The sequence below is a fragment of the Podarcis vaucheri genome (assembly GCF_965113315.1).
Source record: "Podarcis vaucheri genome assembly, chromosome: 1".
In the NCBI taxonomy this organism is placed as follows: domain Eukaryota; kingdom Metazoa; phylum Chordata; class Lepidosauria; order Squamata; family Lacertidae; genus Podarcis; species Podarcis vaucheri.
Window position 1 is genome coordinate 119,261,478 of NC_138759.1, and position 22,332 is coordinate 119,283,809.

General features: G+C 44.4%; 1 protein-coding gene across 1 annotated transcript; it reads left to right on the plus strand.

Moving 5' to 3' along the window:
* Positions 1-1,807: 1,807 nt before the first annotated feature.
* Positions 1,808-18,741, plus strand: CHRNA1 (cholinergic receptor nicotinic alpha 1 subunit). Its single transcript, XM_082199261.1, has 9 exons — positions 1,808-1,989; positions 3,917-4,062; positions 5,392-5,436; positions 6,209-6,318; positions 7,879-8,074; positions 10,921-11,158; positions 12,599-12,822; positions 15,749-15,988; positions 17,330-18,741. Exons 1-9 carry the CDS (start codon positions 1,947-1,949, stop codon positions 17,459-17,461), a joined length of 1,374 nt encoding a protein of 457 aa, XP_082055387.1. The 5' UTR covers positions 1,808-1,946; the 3' UTR covers positions 17,462-18,741.
* Positions 18,742-22,332: the final 3,591 nt, after the last annotated feature.

Sequence of the window (22,332 nt, forward strand, 5' to 3'; positions counted from 1 at the left end):
CTGGGGAAACCCAGCCAGATGGGTGGGGTTTAAATAATAAATTATAATTATAAGTGGTGGTGGTGGTGGTGGTGGTGGTGTTTAGCAATTATCGTTCATGAACATGTGGCCTATCATTGGCATGGTTTACATTAAGAATAGACTTTTTTTTAAAAAGGTCCCTAGTTAATGTGACTCCTTTTCAGTTGATCTTTTTAACAAGTAATCTAATCCATGAATCAACTGCAGCCCAAGCAGTTAGGATGCTGGTCACATGACCAGCATCCACACACAATATCCTGGGGCTGCTGTCTCCACCAGTTACACCCTCTGAAGTGCCCAGTCTTGGAGCTGGTTCTCTATGGTCAATTTCCAACATAGAAGGGATGGGGGGTAGTACCTGTAGCCCTCCAGATGCTGCCAGATTCCAACACCCGCCAACCTAAGCCATGAGAGATGGTGTGAGTTGTAGTCCAACAACATCTGTGGGGACCAAAGTATAGAAACGGCTCATTCGAAAGGACATTCAGTAGACTGGGCCTTATCCTTAATTTCCTTCCCCAAAAGATGTTTAGCTGCTGTTAGCCATGATAGTTAAGAACTTCCATAATTAAAGGTGGCATAACTCACATTAGTAGATAGTGGGAATACACGAGTAGGGTAGAGTAGTACTGGAGTAGTATGGAAGTGAGAGCTGGACCATAAAGAAGGTTGATCGCCAAAGAATTGATGCTTTTGAATTATGGTGCTGGAGGAGACTCTTGAGAGTCCCATGGACTGCAAGAAGATCAAACCTATCCATTCTGAAGGAAATCAACCCTGAGTGCTCACTGGAAGGGAAAGATGGAGGGCACAAGGAGAAGGGGACGACAGAGGACGAGATGGTTGGATAGTGTTCTCGAAGCTCCCAGCATGGGTTTGACCAAACTGCAGAAGGCAGTGGAAGACAGGAGTGCCTGGCGTGCTCTGGTCCATGGGGTCACAAAGAGTCGGACACGACTAAATGACTAAACAACAACAAAGAGTAGTACTTGCTTGTGAGCTTCCAGAGGATACCTGTTTGAGTTGCCACTAGTCAAATATGCTAAACCACATGGACCTTGAGTAGTCATATCTGTCCGTGTCTATGATGGAGGGAAATAAATTAGGCAATTTTTGGTTCATTAAGCTGGGAAGAACACAGTGAAGAAAACAATCTCCTAAACAGCTTAATTCCTGAGCTAGCTTACACATGGTGGTGAAAAACACTCGGAATGTCTTTTTGAAAGCAAAAGAGCAAAACCCCTAGATATAACTGTAAGAAGAAAAAGCCTTTAGTGCTCTGAGCATTTGTGCTATCACAACTTTCCTGTTGTTGTTTGAGGGGGGAACTAATCACTGCTAGAAAGCTTATGTAACAGAAGCTCTCAAAAGCAACCCATTTGGCCAACTCCACCTTAGCAGCAGGGTTGGAGAAAATTGCAGAGAAAGAAACTGATTGCTCTGCTTCTACCCTTGAACTTAGCCCAAAAGGCCGGTGATTGTTCTGCTTCTGATGATGAATGTTGTATTGACTGGGGGAGAAAATGTACTAGCTCCAAACCTATGGAAATATAATAGGTGTAAGCTGGCCTCAGGGTCTCAATCTGACACAAAGTCTAGTTTCTTTAGAATGTGCCTCATTTTCTTCCATGGATTGGAACAAATGGTCTTCAACCTGGGTTGCTAGTTGCTATACACACACACATGACAATGGAATGTGTAACTTAGACAAAAAGAATCCTGACTGTGAGCCATGGGGACTTGCGGCTCGGCAAAAATAGACCCTGTTCCCATTTCCAAAGAGTTCTGCTGGCTTCCAGCTGCCATCCCCATAAGCAGGTGTCGTGAAACAATAACTCCGTGGTCACATTTCCTAAACGCCCTAGTTGGAAGCGGTGAAGCTTTACTCAGTAACAGATCTTGAACTCTCTGGAAGAGGGAAAGGGATGGACGTCTGTGGTCTACCAATCTTCCTGCTCCTTGGACCAGGTAAATCATTTCAACCAGCAGTATAATTTTGGTGTGGCTTCTGCCTCGTTGCAATGAGTGTGTGTGTGTGTGTGTGTGTGTGTTATAGATGGAGAGAGCATGTGTTTACAAAGATAAGATTCTTCCTATAGCTTTATGATGAGCTTTAGCTGAACACAGTTTTATATATATGTTGGAGATCTTTTTCCCACCCCCAAACGGTAACCAGAAAAGAATGAAATATGAGGGGTAAAACTAACAATAAGCTTCAGTGGGGGGAAAACAAAACAAAAAAACACACTAAATAATAAATAACAAAAAGAATAAATATTATGTTTTTAAAATGTATGTGGGGACATGAAATAAATACTGCAAAGCTTAAAGTATAATATAATATGGTGAATGTTTTTCCTCTATTTGTACAGAAGTTTGATATGGAAGCAGAACTGATTGACAGCTCCATGTGTTGCCAAAAGACTGTTAATGGGTCTTAAACGTACCCTCTGAAATGTTAGACCTTTCCGGTCTGCAGAAGAAATAGGAGATGGTTTGTTTTCTGAGATGCAGACATCCGCATTCTTTAAGAGCAGCATTTGCAGACATAAATAGGATCCTCCATGTCCCTTTTTAAATAGCACGAACAACTTATGAATGGTGAAACTCCTTTGGATTCTAGTTCATTCAAAAAAATCTGTAGACGTTCCACCAAAGGTCTTGTGGTAAACTGCAGCTTCTGCCTAATGCACACTTAACTGGGAGTAATTCTCACTAAATTTGATGGGATTTGTCATGGAGTAAACATGCATAAGATTGGGCTGTGTCTTTGTATGACCATAGTACTATCTCCTTCTAATCATCGATTTTCCACAAAAAGCAAAACCATGGTTTAAGAAGTTGGATTTACTTCTTTAAGCCTTCTTAAACCAATTACCACAGACAGAGCCTTCTTCTGACCATTATTCCCCTTCTTTCCTCCCAGTGTGTCCTCTTGCTCCTCCACACCACTGCAAATGGCCCCTTTAACTCCAGCCACACCACCTGTCCCCTCTTCAAGTCCTCCTCCTCTTCAACTTTCTCCTTCCAGTATCACTAGCAGCCTAAAACTGTCATGCACACCTCCTTCCCTCTTATTTCTTCAAAAGCTCCCTTTACCCCCAGCTTCACTTGCCCCTCCCCAATTCCTTCTCTTTCCCTCTGGCCTGCCACCAGAGGACTACACCTGTTGTATTAACCTGCTCTTGCTCACTTCTGCACCCCCCTCCCATTAGCACACTGTTTTCACAGAGCAACCTGCCTTTGGAACCTTGGAAAGCAGACAATAAAAACAGAGCGACGACACCTTACAATTTTATCATATAGTCAGATAAGATGTGAATTGGGCATAGGTGGAGGAGGAAGCTTAAAAACTCTAACACTGAGCATCTATTTCTCCAGAGAGTGGCATCTCTACGTCCCCAGATAGAAAGCCTCAAAATTCAGCTCACCCCTCCTTCTGCAGTTTTCTCAGTCTCCCTACTTCAAAACTATCTCAGAATGCAGGTTTACTTTATGGCAAAAGGTATGTTCCCATTTAGCACACAACAGTACAGAAGTTTCCAGCTTTTTCCTAGCTATTCACAATGCATCTATTAGTCATTTAGCCAGCAATTTCGGTCACAAAAGAAGGTAAACCCAGGGACCACTAGGGGCGCATCAGAAGATGGCTGACAATAACATCTCTCTGACCCACACGAGGTAAATTGGAGGCTGTGATGGGAGTAAATAGCCTCCCTACCCCCCCCCCAGGATTATGGTGGGGGACTGCCCTTGCCTGCTGTGCCCTATACCACCCCCAAATTTGTGGGGATGTGGGCACTAGGCACAATGCCCTCCTGTGGGATTTCGGCACTCCACTAATAGTAATTTTGCAACACCAAATTAACAAGTCTTGCTCTATATTGTCCTGCAGTTGTTCTGGTCCTGGGTTCTGATCATGAAACTCGTCTGGTTGCCCATTTATTCGAGCATTATAACAAAGTTATTCGTCCAGTAAGCAACCACCTTGAAAGTGTTAACGTTACCGTTGGACTACAGCTTATCCAGTTGATCAATGTGGTATAGTACAAATTTCAATTATTCCATTATTATTGTTAGCTGTAGTAGTAATAAGCGGCAGTTTTAATTATTTGAAGGGTGTAATGTTTAATTGATTAGTTGGTTATAAACAGTTTAACCAACTAAAATGGTGCACCCCTTTAACTAGGCAGCAGATTGTGTGTATGTGTGTTTTTATGTAGGGTTGGATCTGGGCTAAATGAGTTGAACTTAGTCCCCTTTGATATCAATGTGATTTAAATAATACCTAGCCTGTTCCATTGATTTCAATGAGAATTAAGTTCAAGTAACTTTGGTTTTGTCCAACAAAGTTGTCCCAAAGTTATCAAGTGGAAATGTGTGCAGGTCTAACCGACAGACAACGTGGCTAACCATTGAAAGCTTTCCATGATGTCTACTCAACATTGTCCTCATCAAAATATAACCCCCCAACAAGCTACAAGAATTTGCTGAAACGGCGCAGTTAACAAATACCCTGAGAGGCAATTCAAAACAAAAATTTATGGAAAAGTGGGATAGTTATAAAACATATGTTCAAAAATACAGTAAAGGTTCACTATCTACGCTAGCATTTGTTTGACATTGGAGTGAGACCGAGTTGAGAAATAAGACTAAGAGCACATATTGACATAGGAATGTATTAGATAATATGTAAAGAAATATACAATAATAAGAGTACATTCATTTGTAAAAAAGGAATATACAACAGAAAAGACAGGAAGTCTAGTGTGTTGGTATGTATATGATTTTGGGGGGAAATTGTTTTTGTTTTTTCTCTTTGTTCTTTTTTTTTGTTCTAGGTATATAAAATTTGTATATAATTTTTGTATACATGTTGGAAATTATATTATAGTGAGTCCTGTAATGTAATATGACAACATTTACTGATGTAATATAAGAATGTTAACAAATAAATAAAATGCAAATTAAAAAAACAAAAACAAATTTAACATTCCTGTAGGGTATTTCTGCAGCATTGAGTCCACAATAAAGTGCCCTTATACAGTGCCATCAGTGTACGATGAAAGCACATTTAAAGCACATGGCTTCGCGGAAATAATTCTGGGAACTGTAGTTTTTCCGTCACAGAGCTACAGTTCCAAGCACCCTTTACAAACAGCTCCCGGAATTCTTCAGGGACAGTTGCATGATTTAAGTGTACAACAAGTATGCAGACTAAAACAAAGCAGGCATTTACAATCTACATTTTGATAGTGGGAAGAAAGGAATAGGGTGGAAAAGTCAGGAATAAGTAGCAGATAGCTATTTACCAGTAAGTCTTACTGTACATTTTGCCTGCTAAGATCTCTCCCCTTTTGCTCTCTTAAGGATGAAGTGAATCAGATTGTAGCAACCAACGTGCGTCTAAAACAGGTAATTCTTTGTCACCCTTTTCATTAATCTACTGCACATTTAACAAGCTTGTCTGTTTGTTCACTATGCATTTGGACACCTCGTAAGACGTCTTAAGCCAATCTTGCACAATGGGGACAGGTTTTCATCTATTTTGGGATGAAATTGGATGCCATTTTGTATCAAGATGGCAGACCTAACCTTTCAGAACCGCACTGATTTTAACTATAGAGGCCACCACTTTCACACCACGCATTTAAGGCACTATGATGCCACATTAACCAGTCATAGCTTCCCCCAAATAATTCCAGGAGCTGTAGTTCAGGAGTGCTGAGAGTGTTGTTAAGAGACACACACATTTCCCTCACAGAACTCACTGCAGTTCCCAGAGTTCCCTGTGAAGAAGGATTTATTGTTACAGCACTCTGGGAATTCTAGCTCGGGGGGGTAGTCGTCTTTTAAAAACTCTCAGCACCCTTAACAAACAACAGCTCCCAAAATTCTTTGAGAGAAGACATGACTAGTTAAAGTGGTATCATAGCACCTTGAATGTATGGTGAATGTGGCCAGAGAATTGCTGATAACGGGTACATAGATATTTGTTCTCAAAAAGGAAATGGCCGTGTTAGTTTCAAGTAATTATTCCAGTTACCATGAAGACAGGGCAAAATAAGTTGCAGAATTTTTTCACCCCATAAAATAAGTGCTCTGTTTTAGGCTTACATTCCACACTAGAGGAAAGAGTTGTTGGGGTGTTTGTTTGTTTTTAAACTTTCTTAAATCCATTTTCTAGCAATGGAAAGATGTAAACCTGAAATGGAAGCCAGAAGATTATGGTGGTGTGAAACAAATTCGCGTCGCCTCAAGCGAACTCTGGCGTCCAGACTTGGTTTTGTACAACAAGTAAGTAAGGTTCTTTCATGTTAATTGTTCAGCAGTCACATAGCAAGGCTGCAAATGAGTCCAGGCACTGTATGTGACTACATAATTGCGATGAGAGCATTTCCCCCCAGTAGCTCCAGCTAACTTTAGCCAAGTGGTCTAAACCACAGAGCCTAGGGCTTGCTCCTGCCAACCTAGCAGTTCAAAAGCATGTCAAAGTGCAGGTAGATAAATAGGTACTGCTCCAGAGGGGAGGTAAGCGCAGTTTCTGTGCGCTGCTCCAGTTCGCCAGAAGCGGCTTAGTCATGCTGGCCACATGACCCAGAAGCTGTACGCCGGCTCCCTCGGCCAATAAAGCAAGATGAGTGCCGCAACCCCAGAGTCGGTCACGACTGGACATAATGGTCAGGGGTCCCTTTACCTTTAAGAACTGCTTTGTTTTGCATAATTCCTGATGCTACCCATGGCTGTCATGGGCACTTACAGGTTGGCAGATAAGGGTCTGCAAGAGGAACACTAGGGCAAAGCTAAGGAACTTGTGACTTTCCAGAGGTTTTCGGATTCAAGGCACCATCAGTCCCAGCCAGCATATTCAATGGTCAGGAAGTGCAGAAGCTGTCATCCAGGCACATTTGAGGGATGACTTAGGTTCCAACTGCATGTGAGGATGAAGAAATTTGGGTCACAGAGGTGGAAGAATATTCAGGTTTACTCATCAGTGGCCACGATCATCTCCCTGAGATGAGACCCATCACTGTACAAATTAAGCTTAGTATAGGCACATCAGATGGGCGCACCAAGGCCAAATGGTGGACAATTGGAGTTGAATAATTTTTTATCAGATGAATGGATTTATGTTTTGACATGAGTGTCAATTTGACTTGCTTTGTTGTACTGAATATTCTGATAGTTTTGTTTTGCTGGTGGGGGTTGAGATGCTCTTGTGTTGGCTGTTGCAGCTTTGGGCTTCATTTGGGAAGAAAAAGTGAAATATAAACCCTATGTGCTATGAAAAAAAATTGCCAAAGAACTGGAAAGGGCAGACAGGAAGTTCCTGTCTCCGACTTCTGTCCCCCCCCCCCAACATGTCTTCAAGCAGATGCAAGACATTTGCTGTATTTCAGATCAAACAAGAAACACAATATGGAGTAGTAGTTTTGCATTTGGTTGGTGTGACCGGGTTAGCCCACGTTCAACACTGGAAACTGCATATTATATCTGTACAGTGGTACCTCAGGTTAAGTACTTAATTCATTCCGGAGGTCCATACTTAACCTGAAACTGTTCTTGACCTGAAGCACCACTTTAGCTAATGGGGCCTCCTACTGCTGCCACCGCACGATTTCTGTTCTCAACCTGAAGCAAAGTTTTTAACCTGAAGCACTATTTCTGGGTGAGCGGAGTATGTAACCTGAAGCGTATGTAACCTGAAGCGTATGTAACCTGAGGTACCACTGTATAGAACTCCACTGTTAAATTAACCCTCAGCCTTCCCAAAGTTGTTGGTAGCTGCTGTGTCTCATTTGCTAGTGAAAATGAATAGGATTCACAGCACTGGTGTTCATCTCTTTGCTTTTACAGTGCAGATGGAGATTTTGCTATCGTCCAGGATACCAAAGTACTCTTAGACTATACAGGTCACATCACTTGGACTCCTCCAGCCATTTTCAAAAGCTACTGTGAAATTATAGTCACCCACTTTCCATTTGATGAGCAGAACTGTAGTATGAAGTTGGGAACATGGACATACGATGGCACAATGGTCGCCATCTTTCCGGTAGGTAACATCTGGGCATATGAGACAAGGACCAGGGTCCAAAGGCCCTTTGTGTTTTGGTATTGAGGAATGGGGCCCTTATGCTGGAAAAGAGTTCCTCTGTGTTCCTACTTTGGAGGACACATCTCCTGTGCTTGAAAGGCTTTTGAAGCTTCCCTCGGTGTCAAAAGTCATTTGTCTTCATTGGCAAAGCCGCTTAAATAATGCAGACACAGCCCAGAGAGAAAATAAATCCTGATAACACTGAACAAAAGCAGCACATAATCTGAGGAGAAAAGGACAGGGAGTTTTTGTCTGCCTTGTATATGGCACAGAGACGCCGAACCAAGCGTACAGAGAGCACACCCTCAGAACTCCACATGTGTTACCTCAGCAAACCGTCATGCCACTCTCCCTGGTTGCTAAGCAAACACCTCCACCCCATACCTCTCTTAGCTAGCTGACTTCAATACTAACAGAATTAACCTTTCGGTGCCCCAAACCTGTGGCTTACCTGGCGGCAAGTCTCCGGTCAAGGGACAATCCACATGTCCAAATTCCCTCAGAGATCCCAGAGCATCCAAGCTGAGGCCCATCAACATGGGCAGTGGAGGAGACACAGCCCTCAGCTCTGCTTCCCTGTTGGACTTCGCAGGCTGATTGCAGCACCTGGGCCTGATGAGGCAGATGACTCTCACCTGCTCCAAGGGAGGAATCACACCCCTCCTCCTAGAGCTAGTGAGCCCCACCTGGCCAGCTAGGGAGATGGGCTGTGGGCCTTTGTCTGCCTCAGCCTCCTGGAGCACCACTGCTCCCTATGCCCCTCTGACTCTGGTGATGGGTCCTGCTGCTCTGGTTGCTTCACCCTCATCTTCCTTCACCCCATGAGCCCTTCCTACGCCAACCTCTTCTTCCCAACCCCAACTTGCCCCGGTGTGTCCCAGTCCCGGCTACATCCTTCACTGCAATCCTGATCCTCCTTTTCCTCCTCCCCATTGTCCTGCCAGTTTGTGGCATTAGGTTGCAAACTGACTGTTCCCTGCTGTTGCACTTCCAGCCATTTTGTTGTATTGAGGGATGGGGCCTGCAATTCAAGAATCCTAAGGCCTTGTTAGAGTCATAGAATGAGACACAAAGCTCTTTCGAAACCTCATTGGATATCTGTGCCAAGCTGCTTTTATTCATCTTTGCTACTTGTGAAAAGTTCTAACCTTTTAAATATTTATTTACTTTCTTCTTCTTTTCTTTTTTGCTGGGGAGGGGTAGCACCCCCCTACACACACACCTTCATATATTTGCATTATATATTGTTTGGTGTGTGGAGTTTATTTAGGTAGGGAAATTTTTTTTTTGGAGCAAATAGATATATAAGCTGCATAGTTATTTATTTTTCAAGTGTTCTTTTAAACACTGTGCATAGGGGGAAATTACATATTGTTATAGGTTTCTTATGCAGTTTCTGTCAGCAGGGCTGCCATGTGGGTTGCTCTGAGGAAATACCTGGCCGGCCCACAGATGTGGCAAAAGAGTGTGAATAGCCTGGAGATGTGTTTCCATGGGAACTAACTGTCTCTCCATTTTTCTTAAGTTTGCTTAATGGGTAGGAAATAACTGAAAGATTTTGGGAAGGGCAGATGTTCCTCTTTCCCAGCTGCTATATACACCATGTGTTCAAAGCGCATGGCTTCCGCAGAGAAGCTTGGGGGTTGTAGTTTGTTAAGAGTGCTGGGAGCTATAGCGCCATGAGGAGTACACTACGGCCCCCAAGATTCTGTGGGGAAGCAATGTGCTTAGATTATATGACATGCCATTTTAGACCAAGGCACAAAGAGCAGAGTTTGGGCTCTGGAAACCTTTTAAGGGACTGTTTTTCTGGAGATTGGATGTGGAAGCAGTGACGGGGTGAGCTCCCGTTGCTCGGTCCCTGCTCCTGCCAACTCAGCAGTTCAAAAGCACGAAGTGCAAGTAGATAAATAGGTACCGCTCCAGCGGGAAGGTAAACGGCGTTTCCATGCGCTGCTCTGGTTCGCCAGAAGCGGCTTAGTCATGCTGGCCACATGACCCGGAAGCTGTACGCCGGCTCCCTCGGCCAATAAAGCAAGATGAGTGCTGCAACCTCAGAGTCGGCCACGACTGGACCTAATGGTCAGGGGTCCCTTTACCTTTAGCTTTACGTAGCCCTTTCATGAGGAATTCTGTGGGTGCTTGGACAGCCAGAGCCCCAGGGAGTTGGCACCTATAGCTAGTATATACACAAATAGGGACGCGGGTGGCGCTGTGGGTTAAACCACAGAGCCTAGGACTTGCCGATCAGAAGGTCGGTGGTTTGAATCCCCATGACGGGGTGAGTTCCCGTTGCTCAGTCCCTGCTCCTGCCAACCTAGCAGTTTGAAAGCATGTCAAAGTGCAAGTAGATAAATAGGTACCGCTCCGGCGGGAAGGTAAATGGTGTTTCCGTGCACTGCTCTGGTTTGCCAGAAGCAGCTTAGTCATGCTGGCCACATGACCCAGAAGCTGTACGTCGGCTCCCTCAGCCAGCAAAGCGAGATGAGCACCACAATCCCAGAGTCGGTCACGAGTGGACCTAATGGTCAGGGGTCCCTTTACCTTTACCTTTATGCTCAGCCTATACATTTGCAAATAAATAACCATATTGCAAAAATGCTATAACCCTCGCAAACGAAACCAAACTTTGGTAAACCCTGGGTCCCTGTAACTTCTCGCCCCCTCAGGCTAAGCGTTTATTTTATCCTGACAACAAAAGGAGATATTGGTTTTACAGTATTTAAATGGAACCGAATGGTTCCTGAATGTAAAGGAGCACCAGGCCTTAGATATTATGTTAATGGCATTCATTCTCCTCTCAGGAAAGTGACCGCCCAGATCTGAGTAACTTCATGCCCAGCGGAGAATGGGTCATGAAAGATTACCGAGGCTGGAAGCACTGGGTTACCTACGCCTGCTGCCCTACCACACCTTACCTGGACATTACCTATCACTTTGTGTTGCAGCGGTTGCCTCTCTACTTCATCGTCAATGTCATCATCCCTTGCCTCCTCTTCTCTTTCCTAACCGGATTAGTGTTTTACCTGCCTACAGATTCAGGTATGTGGGATACAGTGCTACCTTGGGTTACAGACGCTTCAGGTTACAGATGCGTCAGGTTACAGACTCTGATAACCCAGAAATAGTACCTCAGGTTAAGAACTTTGCTTCAGGATGAGAACAGAAATTGTCCGGCGGCAGCGGGAGGCCCCATTAGCTAAAGTGGTACCTCAGGTTAAGAACGGTTTCAGGTTAAGAATGGACCTCCAGAACGATGAAAGTTCTTAACCCGAGGTACCACTGTACTGTGACTCACAGCCAGGGGGGAAAACCTGCCCTCTTCTGGCCTACCTTGATTATTCATCTGTTTTGATGGCGGCTTAGGAAATTACATGGTAGCTTGTCCCTTAATTTGGCTTCCCTGTTGGAGAAGTAGTTTTATCTGTTATCGGCCATTGCGAAAGCCTCTCTCTGCCTCTTATCACATCTGATTCACATCCTATATTTATATAGGAGGGCACACACAGAAAGGGGACAGTTGGAGGTGGGAGGTCCCTGCAAAAAAGGCAGGGTAGGAAGAATCTCTCAGGGTGGGAGACTGGGAGAAAAATAATTTAATAATAATAATAATAATAATCATTTTTTTATTTATTCCCTGACCACCTGACTGGGTTTCCCCAGCCACTCTGGGTGGCTCCCAACAAAATATTAAAAACACGATAAAACAGTGGTACCTCTGGATACGAATGCTTCTGGTTGTGCATGCGTCTCGTTATGAGCTGTGTCAACCTGGAGGTACCTGGAGTGGAAGCACAGCAGGAGGCGCGCTTTCGCTAATGGCACCTCATGTTAAGATCAGTTTCAGGATGAGAATGGACCTCCAGAACGAATTAAGTTCGTAACCAGAGGTACCACTGTAGTTGTTTATCTCCTTGACATCTGATGGGAGGGCGTTCCACAGGGCCACTACCGAGAAGGCCCTCTGCCTGGGTAAGTAAGCACCCAGATGAGAGCTGGGGGAATCTGCCTCGCTGTGTGTGGGTAAATGATATGATATTCATGACATAAATGTTATAAAGGGTCTTTTTTCATTATTCTTTTGCTATTCTTTTCTCTCTTTCTTTTTCCTATCCAGTTGTGTTTTTGTATTTTCTTATGAATGAGTTTGAGTATAAACAGATAAGGACATGTGCAGGATTATTGTAATAACCTGCAGGTTTTTTTAAGAGCGTGTATTTAAAGTAGAAGAATAAGTGAGCAAATTAAGTTACATTTGGATATGCTGAAAATATTTTAAAAATAAATTTAAGGAACTGCAGAAAGAGGGGGAAGGAGTCAAGTTTTGAAAAGTTAAAATGATTATAAAATTACTGAAATGTATAAATTGAAAATTATAAAAAAAATACTAAAAAATGAGTTTGAGTGTTTAATATGTTTAAGAATTTTTTTTAAAAATGCTATTTTAAAAAAATCACGTTCTTTGTTTACTCTTTGTCACAGGGGAGAAGATGACTCTGAGCATTTCTGTCCTGCTCTCTTTGACGGTGTTTCTTCTGGTCATTGTGGAGCTGATTCCTTCCACTTCTAGCGCGGTGCCCTTGATTGGCAAATACATGCTGTTCACCATGGTCTTCGTCATAGCTTCCATCATCATCACTGTCATTGTGATCAATACCCACCACCGATCTCCAAGTACTCACACTATGCCGCAGTGGGTGAGGAAGGTGAGATGAGCTATAGTTGGGTTGCCATATTTCAAAAAGTGAAAATCTGAACATGGGCTGCCATATCTATGGGTTTTTTCCGGACATTTCAGTGATTTTCGCCCGGACGCTGCTTAAGGGGACTGAATACTGGCTATGTCCTGAAAATTCCGGACGTTTAGCAACCCTAAGCTATAGTCAGAAACTTGTCCCCTGGAAGAGTTGCAAAGATCAGAACAGAACACAGGGATAAGAGAAAAGGCTGGGCTGGGCTTGCTGCCACGGACCTGGTGGCATTTATTATAGCAAAAATGGGGAGAACCTGAGACCCTCCAGTCTCCAACTCCCATCAGCCCCTAGCCAGCATGGCCCCTGGGGTCATGGATGATGGGAGTTGTACTCCAACAACATCTGAAGGGCCACCCCTGCTTTATAGGATAAAGATTGACAAAGTGTTGGTAAAAGGTAAAGGGACCCCTGACCATTAGGTCCAGTCGTGGCCGACTCTGGGGTTGCGGCGCTCATCTCGCTTTCTTGGCCAAGGAAGCTGGCATACAGCTTCCGGGTCATGTGGCCAGCATGACTAAGCCGCTTCTGGCGAACCAAAGCAGCGCACGGAAATGCTGTTTACCTTCCTGCCAGAGTGGTACCTATTTGTCTACTTGCACTTTGACATGCTTTCGAACTGCTAGGTTGGCAGGAACAGGGACCGAGCAACGGGAGCTCACCCCGTCGCGAGGATTCATACCGCCGACCTTCTGATTGGCAAGTCCTAGGCTCTGTGGTTTAACCCACAGCGCCACCCACGTCCCCAACAAAGTGTTGGATCTGGGTTCAAATCCTAATTCGCCCATAGCCCTGTCTTATGTCTCCAAGGTACCAGTTTAATTTCAGTTTTCAATATGAGGAGGACAAGGTGCAAAATGGATCAGATAGATATTCTAAACTTGTTTTTATAATTGAAAAACAGCTGCTAAACTCAACTAAGGAGCAAAGGGTAGGCGAAAGAGAGAAGAGATCCTCTCTCACTCTTTCAATGGAAAGAGCCACCAAATGACCTCTTTAAGGTTGATATGACAGGTGATCTATAAGTAGCTTACTGGGTGCCAATTAAATTATGTATGCTTTACAGAAAGAACAGAGAGAGACAATTCTCTTTCTCTCCCATAATACTAGTACTGGGTGCGTTCCATTAAAGTAGGGAGCAGACTGGGACAAAAAAAGCCACTAATTTAGAGCATGACAACATTGCCTATTTATGCATTATAACTTAAAGATTTTGGGGAAGGTTTTCCAAAAGGAGGAAAAGAAACAGGCAAGCTGACAGAAACACTGATATTTCTTTATGGACTGCAATACTTAACCAGTCGTTCCCCCAATTTCAGACTTTGTTTTCTTCTGGAATTCACTAGTGCAGTTAGGTAAATTTAGCCTTGTTGTTGTTTAGCCGTTTACTCATGTCCGACTCTTCGTGACCACAGGGACCAGAGCACGCCAGGCACTCCTGTCTTCCACTGTCTCCCACAGTTTGGCCAAATTCATGTTAGTAGCATTGAGAACACTGTCCAACCATCTCGTCCTCTGTCGTCCCCTTCTCCTTGTGCCCTCCATCTTTCCCAACATCAGGGTCTTTTCCAGGGAGTCTTCACTTCTCATGAGGTGGCCAAAGTATTGGAGCCTCAGCTTCAGGATCTGTCCTTCCAGTGAGCACTCAGGGCTGATTTCCTTCAGAATGGATAGGTTTGATCTTCTTGCAGTCCATGGGACTCTCAAGAGTCTCTTCTAGCACCATAATTCAAAAGCATCAATTCTTCGGCGGTCAGCCTTCTTTATGGTCCAGCTCTCACTTCCATACATCACTACAGGGAAAACCATAGCTTTAACTATATGGACCTTTGTCAGCAAGGTGATGTCTCTGCTTTTTAAGATACTGTCTTGGTTTGTCATTGCTTTTCTCCCAATAAGCAGGCGTCTTTTAGAAGCTATGAGCTATGGTGTGCAGGGCCACCCAAGACAGACAGGTCATAGTGGAGAGTTTTGACTAAATGTGATCCACCTGGAGCAGGAACCGGCAAGCTGCTACAGTATCCCTGCCAAGAAAACTCCATGGACAGAAATTTAGCTTAGTCTGGACTTAATGGCCTTACAGGGTCTTTAGAGGGGAAATGTGTATTATTTGACATACTTAAAAATGTAGTAAGCCTGGTTAGGGGCCTCCTTGTTTTTATAGAGTTGGAAGGGACCCTGAGGACCATCTATTCCAACCCCCTGTGATACAGGAATATTCAGCTGTCCATTACAGGGTTCAAACCTGCAACCTTCTTGTTATCAGCACCATGTTCTAACCAACTACGCTATACCTCTGTTGTGCTGAATAGGCGACTTCTACCCCATAGTCCTGCCCTGGTAGCATCACTGCTCACAAATGAATAAAGGGGAGGTGGTCACACTAGTGTGAGTCGAAGGCAATCTGGTTGTGCATAGTTTCTACTGACTCCCGCATCCAGCAACAGCCTGTGCTTTTTTTGGAGGCCTTAGCAGAGCTGGGGGAAGGAGTGAAGAAGGAAAGCCCTTTTGGGGCCAGTGGAGGCCCACCCAATACAGATAAGATAATAATAAAAACAACATCTGGATCCTAAACTGATCAAGTCAGCAGAGTTCCAGTTTCACATGCTGATTTGATAACGGTGCATTACTTGGGGTTAGTATCCATCTGTATGTGGTTTCACTTAAATGAGTCTTAAAGATCTGTTCACCTGAAAAACTCAGACAGCTTCCTGGGGCCTCAGGCATCGCAAGCAGAAGAAAGCCCAAACCTCAGAAAGGAAACGTTTTTATTCTGAGGCCAAGATGGAGAACATATTTGCCCCTTGTTTTCATTCTATTTTTTTTTATTATTATTTAAAAAAAAGACACTGACTGTAAAACAAATATTAACTTCTTTCAGATTTTTATTGAGACGATTCCGAATGTCATGTTCTTCTCAACCATGAAACGGCCTTCCAGAAACAAGCAGGAGAAAAGGATTTTTACTGAAGACATTGATATTTCTGAAATCTCTGGGAAGCAAAGTCCGGCTGCTGTCAATTTCCAGTCGTCGCTCACCAAAAACCCAGATGTGAAAAGTGCTATTGAGGGCATCAAATACATTGCTGAAACAATGAAGTCAGACCAGGAATCCAACAATGTAAGGACCTTTTCCTTCTGTTTTAGGAGATGGGAATCTTTGGCCTGCTAGACGTTATAAGACTTCAACTCCCATCAGCCCCTGCCAGCTTGGCCAATGATCAGGGATGATGGGAGTCGTAGTCCAACAACATCTGGCCGGCCACAGCTTTCCCATTTCTGCTGTAATGTCTCTAACACACCTGTTAAAGAATGATAACTAAGAGTTATCAACAGCATGTGAGGGTTTTTTTCTAAAACCTAAGTGCTTTCTAAGTGCAGAGGGGAAGAAAGAGGATGTGGACAAGCAAGAGTGGTTTCAAGATTAAAGATGAAATCCTAAATCAGTGCACGCTTCCTGCAACTTTGGGTTTGTGAGGGCATCCTTTTAAAATAGTCCAGATTTACCATTTAATCTGTTTTAAATGAGTGAACCTGTGCTATTGAAATCTAGACTGTATTCAGGCAAGCAACGGTTTGAGGCTGAGGTGGAGAGAGCTGGCCGGGGTGGCTGGGAGGTAGAGTTCAACAACATCTGGCAATTCCACAGTTTTCCTAGCCCTGGTTTAAGGGATACCATTATTAATCTCCTGGCTATTGTTGTGAGGCAAGCACTGATCTCTGGCAAGGTGAGGCCTGGTGCAAGTCAAGGCTCTGGCCTGCTATAGGGGAGTCTCTGAAGAAACCTTGTCCTTCTGCTTCAGAGTCCTTGGGCTCAGAATCGCCTCCATGATGACACACACCTGCTTCTGATACGGAACCAAAATGCTGTTCTTTGATGGCGGACACCTTTCTCGCATATCTGGCTCCCTAACAGGAGCTGTATTAATCTGTTGTTCGAAAAGGAAGAAGGAATCAATCCTGTGGCATGAAAGCAAATGCCACCACAAGCCAGTTTGTCTCCAACTAAGCTGCCACGAGTCTCTTTTGTTGTTTCCTCTCCTTTTCCACTCAGCCTCAATTTGGACAAACACTGCTTTATTTGGTATTTGGCTCCCTCTTGTGACCCAAGGCCTAACAAAATGGCTCATCGAAATTCACGGTACATCAAGCTCCGGCCAGGGGGCAGCATATACTCTGTAATGTGCACTAAAATGGCACCAAATTACACACATATTTTTTGATAGTCAAACTCCTCTGTTTCAGGTCATTCTCACAATGATGCAAGGACATGTTTTTGACTAGAATGCATTACATACTGAAGTTTGTTCCTGCAATGGAGAACATACAGAATAACATATTTTTTTCCTCCAAGACAGAGAAGCATAAATGCTCAAAAGTGCCAACTCCCCAGTGCAAACAACGACTAGGCCCAAGATCATTCTAACTGCCTCTTGTCTTTTTTTATTTTCCCCATCCTCAGGCTGCCGAAGAATGGAAGTTTGTTGCCATGGTAGTGGATCACCTTCTGCTAGGCATCTTCATGTTAGTTTGCATCATTGGAACACTGGCTGTCTTTGCCGGTCGCCTCATCGAATTACAGCAGCAAGGCTGAAAAGCGAAAACCAAGTGGGATAGCTTGATTTTGATCTGAATATGTGCTCACTTAAGAAAGTTCATGGAAGGAAAGTCTTCCATCTCCCTCTCGTCCATCCCCTCAGCAAAACAAGCCTTTCAAAGAAGCTTGAAGGTTGGGAGCTGCAGCCAGTAAAGCTTTCCTTCCAGAAACTTCCTTAACTTTGCTTATCTTAAGATCCAAGCCTATATCTTTAATGTGTTGTTAATCTGTCTCTGCCTAAACGGGGCTAAATGGAGGGATAACCTTTTTCGAACTGGCAATTTCAGGCTCCAGAAAGTGTGATTCTGCTAAAAGTTTTTGATTGACTGGCGTCTTTAATGTCAACCGGCATGACGTTCGTCGCACCTAACCAACTTGCTAAGGCACTGGGTCAGAACCTCTTATTGTTCAAATCACCAGGTCAATGAGCCTAGGACATCGGTCTGTTCTGGGTATTTAAGAAAAACGGCTTTGGTGCTGTACACCAATGGTTCATCTCATTGCCTATTGGTCGTCCCTAATCACTGGCAATCTAGGATGCAAAAATTGAACACCATGTCTTCAACCCATTGGCAGTCATGTCTTCATCAAGTCATCAACCCACAATTTTCTCACTTCCCATTCCTCACTGCTTTTTTGAAAAAATAGATATGTTCCAAATGACTCCGTCAGAGAACCTTGGCTGAGCACATCTGTGATCTGAATCTCCCACACACTGCTGAAAGTGGCCCGTGCAGAAGAAAAGAAAATAGTCACTGACTGACATCTACCAAGCTGTTTTCTACTCTCTTTCCTCAGCTGTGGTTCTTGCTTGCAAGCCTATCAAAACCATGTTTACTCAGAAATATTCAGAAGCCGCTTCTGAGCACTTAAAGGTAAAGGTAAAGGTACCCCTGCCCTTACGGGCCAGTCGTGTCCGACTCTAGGGTTGTGCGCCCATCTCACTTAAGAGGCCGGGGGCCAGTGCTGTCCGGAGACACTTCCGGGTCACGTGGCTAGCGTGACGAAGCTGCTCTGGCGAGCCGGCACCAGCGCAGCACACGGAAACGCCGTTTACCTTCCTGCTATAAAGCGGTACCTATTTATCTACTTGCACTTAGGGGTGCTTTCGAACTGCTAGGTGGGCAGGAGCTGGGACCGTAAGACGGGAGCTCACCCCGTTGCGGGGATTCGAACCGCCGACCATACGATCGGCAAGTCCTAGGCACTGAGGTTTTACCCACAGCGCCACCCGCGTCCCAGCACTTACTTTTTATTAAATGTGCTTCTGTGATATACTTCATTTTCTTTTCTTTCTTTCTTTTTTAAGAACCACCACCCCAATCTTAGTTCTGCTTTGGGATTTATTTTTTCAGTTGCCAGCAATACTCACAATTCGCTTGATCCTCTTAGCATTATTCTCACAGTCAGGGATAAAGCTGGCAAGCTAAGGAGTACTTAGATGTCTTCTGTACACATGCTCGGATATGAAATAAGCAGGCCAATTGACTGCAGTTCTAAATGTAGCAATTTCACATGCATGCCCTAAAGCCAAACGGGAAAAACTGTTATATCCTGTGCAATCCTACATGGGTCTATTCAGAAGTAAGCACCATTGAATTCTATGGGACTTGCCCATCTGACTATTGGTTGTTCTCACTAGAATTTTGGAGAATGTGTGCTGAGAGCATGCAAGCACCCAGTTTAGGGCACTGTATAAAATAAGAATTTAAATGTTTCAGATTTTAATTTTTACCCAACCCAAAAAATCTTCGCCCCCTCCCCCACTTCAAGCAAATGCCGGTTGCAGTCGAATTTGTGAGCCACAGGCTCCCTCCTGTGGTGGAAATACAGTATTTCTGCAGGTATACCCTTTAACACAGGGACGCGGGTGGCGCTGTGGGCTAAAGCCTCAGCGCCTAGGGCTTGCCGATCGAAAGGTCGGCGGTTCGAATCCCCGCGGCGGGGTGCGCTCCCGCTGCTCGGTCCCAGCGCCTGCCAACCTAGCAGTTCGAAAGCACCCCCGGGGGCAAGTAGATAAATAGGTACCGCTTACCAGCGGGAAGGTAAACGGCGTTCCGTGTGCGGCTCTGGCTCGCCAGAGCAGCGTTGTCACGCTGGCCACGTGACCCGGAAGTGTCTCTGGACAGCGCTGGCCCCCGGCCAATAGATGTGAGATGGGCACACAAACCCCAGAGTCTGTCAAGACTGGCCCGTTCGGGCAGGGGTACCTTTACCTTTACCTTTACCCTTTAACACAGACTTTCTATAATGGACACAGTTACAATAGGAGCAGTAAAGTCGGTGGCATGGTGGAAAGTTAGCCAACTCCTATTCCAGAACAAGGTTTTGAACTAATTGACAAAGAAAGAAAGCTGTTTAGCTATAGGTTGGAATTCACATGCTTCTGCTGCCTTCATAGACAATGTATCACCATGGTGATCACAAAGAGCCAGTGTGACCTAGTGGTTAGGGTTTGGGCCTAACTGGCACGCGCCAAACTGGGTCTTTGACCTGGGTGGAATATAGCCCAGTTTCGCCCCTGCCTTCTAAACAAGACTAAAACCCTAGCAAGAGGACATTTGTGTTAAAGACCCATTTATCCAGCTAGGGAAACTTGTCAGAACCAAAATGACTTCTTCCTCTTCCTGGGGAAGGGAAATGTGGTTCATGCCTTCAGTCTATATATCATAGCTGTCAATTTTCCCTTTTTTAAAGGGAAATTCCCTTATTCTGAATAGGATTCCTTGCAAGAAAAGGGGAAAGTTGACAGCTCTGCTATATATTCCTCGCCCCCTTTATTTTATGGTTTAAGTTACCATGGAAGATAAGATGATATATATCCAGCCTGTGAACACAGCCCTGCCATGCTACAGGAGAGAATAAATAAATTCAGATATATATTTATTCGTTCGCACTGCTGTTCGGCCTTTCCTATATCAACATCAAGGCCTTTAGAGGAAATAATTCCCCTTTGTCAAAACTTTATCGCCCATTTTGGAACACAGATGCTCCCTGTAGCTGTTGCCAAGAGCCACTGAGACATAGCCTTAAAAAGTCGTGGCAGAGAAGCAGAGCTGCCTTTTTCAAATAGCATCTTCCCCCACCTATACAGTACTCACATTCCTACCAGAAAAAACTGGCATAAAAATGGTTTCTGTCTTGTGTGTGCTTTGCTCGAGGAAGCTCTCAGTACAAAAGAAATTTCCACCTTCATCAATGCCCAGAGCATAGCTGTCAACCGTCCCTTATTTGGCGGGAAAGTCCCTTATCCCAGCGCCGTGTCCCACTGCTGTCCCTTATTGATGATGACCCTTAAATTTCCCGAGTTTCAAAGGAAGCAGCTCCTCTCCCTCCCTCCCTGCCGGCCAGTGAGAAGGGAGGCTCCAACTGTGTTGCTTGGCTGCGTTGCTCACCCAATAAGGAGTCTAAGAACGACTGGGGGGTGGAGCTTGTATTCCTTGTGCTGAACAAATCGGCCGCGTTGCCTGGGGACTCGCCTTTGCTCAGCGCTTCCCAGAGGAGAGGTAACGGTGGTTTTCCTTGCTGCATCCCCTTTGCCGGGTTGCTGCGCTGTGGGAACCACCGCTTAATATGTAACGCTGTACTGTTTTTAATACTGATTGGGAGCCGCCCAGAGTGGCTGGGGAAACTCAGCCAGATGGGCGGGGTATAAATAAATTATTATTATTATTATTATTGTTATTATTATTATTATTATGGCTTCGTTTGCCCATTAGGAGTAGGGTGGAAAGCAGGGAGGCTAACAGCAGGTGGCGCCAGAGCTGAAACCAGAGCCAACTAATTATAGTTGTCCCCATCCCCTTCCTCCCTGCTGAGTTCTACATGTCACAGATTCAGGAGGAATCTGACAGATCGCACAATTTCTGGTGTAAGTGAGAAGACAGGCAGATGGGTAACAACTGACAGGTTGGTGGGAGAGAGCCCCATTCACCCTTATTCATCAACCCTCTAATAATAATAATAATAATAATAATAATAATAATAATAATAATAATTTTTTATTTATACCCTGCCCATCTGGCTGGGTTTCCCCAGCCACTCTGGGCGGCTTCCAACAGAACACTAAAATACAATAACCTATTAAACATTTAAAGCTTCCCTAAACAGGGTTGCCTTCAGATGTCTTCTAAAAGTTTGGTAGTTATTTTTCTCTTTGACATCTGGTGGGAGGGCGTTCCACAGGGTGGGTGCCACTACTGAGAAGGCCCTCTGCCTGGTTCCCTGTAACTTGGCTTCTCGTAGCGAGGGAACCACCAGAAGGCCCTCGGTGCTGGACCTCACTGCCTTAGGGGTTCTTTCCCCCCTTTAAAAAAATCTACTTCTGTAAATCTTGGGATTTCCCCTGAGTCTGATGATGCTTCCCTCTTGTGTTGGATGGTTCATTTTTGCTAAATAAGGATCCACGCTCAGATAATGAGTTCATTATTATCATGTGGGACACCAGTCTGCGGCTGTCTGCCATCCACAGATCCTGACAACATGGAGAGAGTCTCAACTGATGGTCTGTGGTTTCTGGGTTGCAATCTTGATCTTTGACAATCAAGGGAGTCAAATAATTTGCATCGGCTGGGGACTGTGGATGTTATCTTTACTAAGAAGTGAGATTTGCTGAGTTCAGTGGGACTTCTAAGAGAATTTAGGATTTCAGACTTGCTGAGAAAGAAGATCTCAAATCATTTGCATCCTATTCTTAGGCTGTGTGCACACTGCCATTTATTCTACATCCAGTGCACTCACACCACTGTTTTATTTAAAGAAAATCTATATTTATTGATACTTATCCGAAGATAAGTACCTTTTTATAATATGTACACTGAAATAAAGAAATGCTACTAAGAAATCTAACCTAAAATGGAATGGAGGAG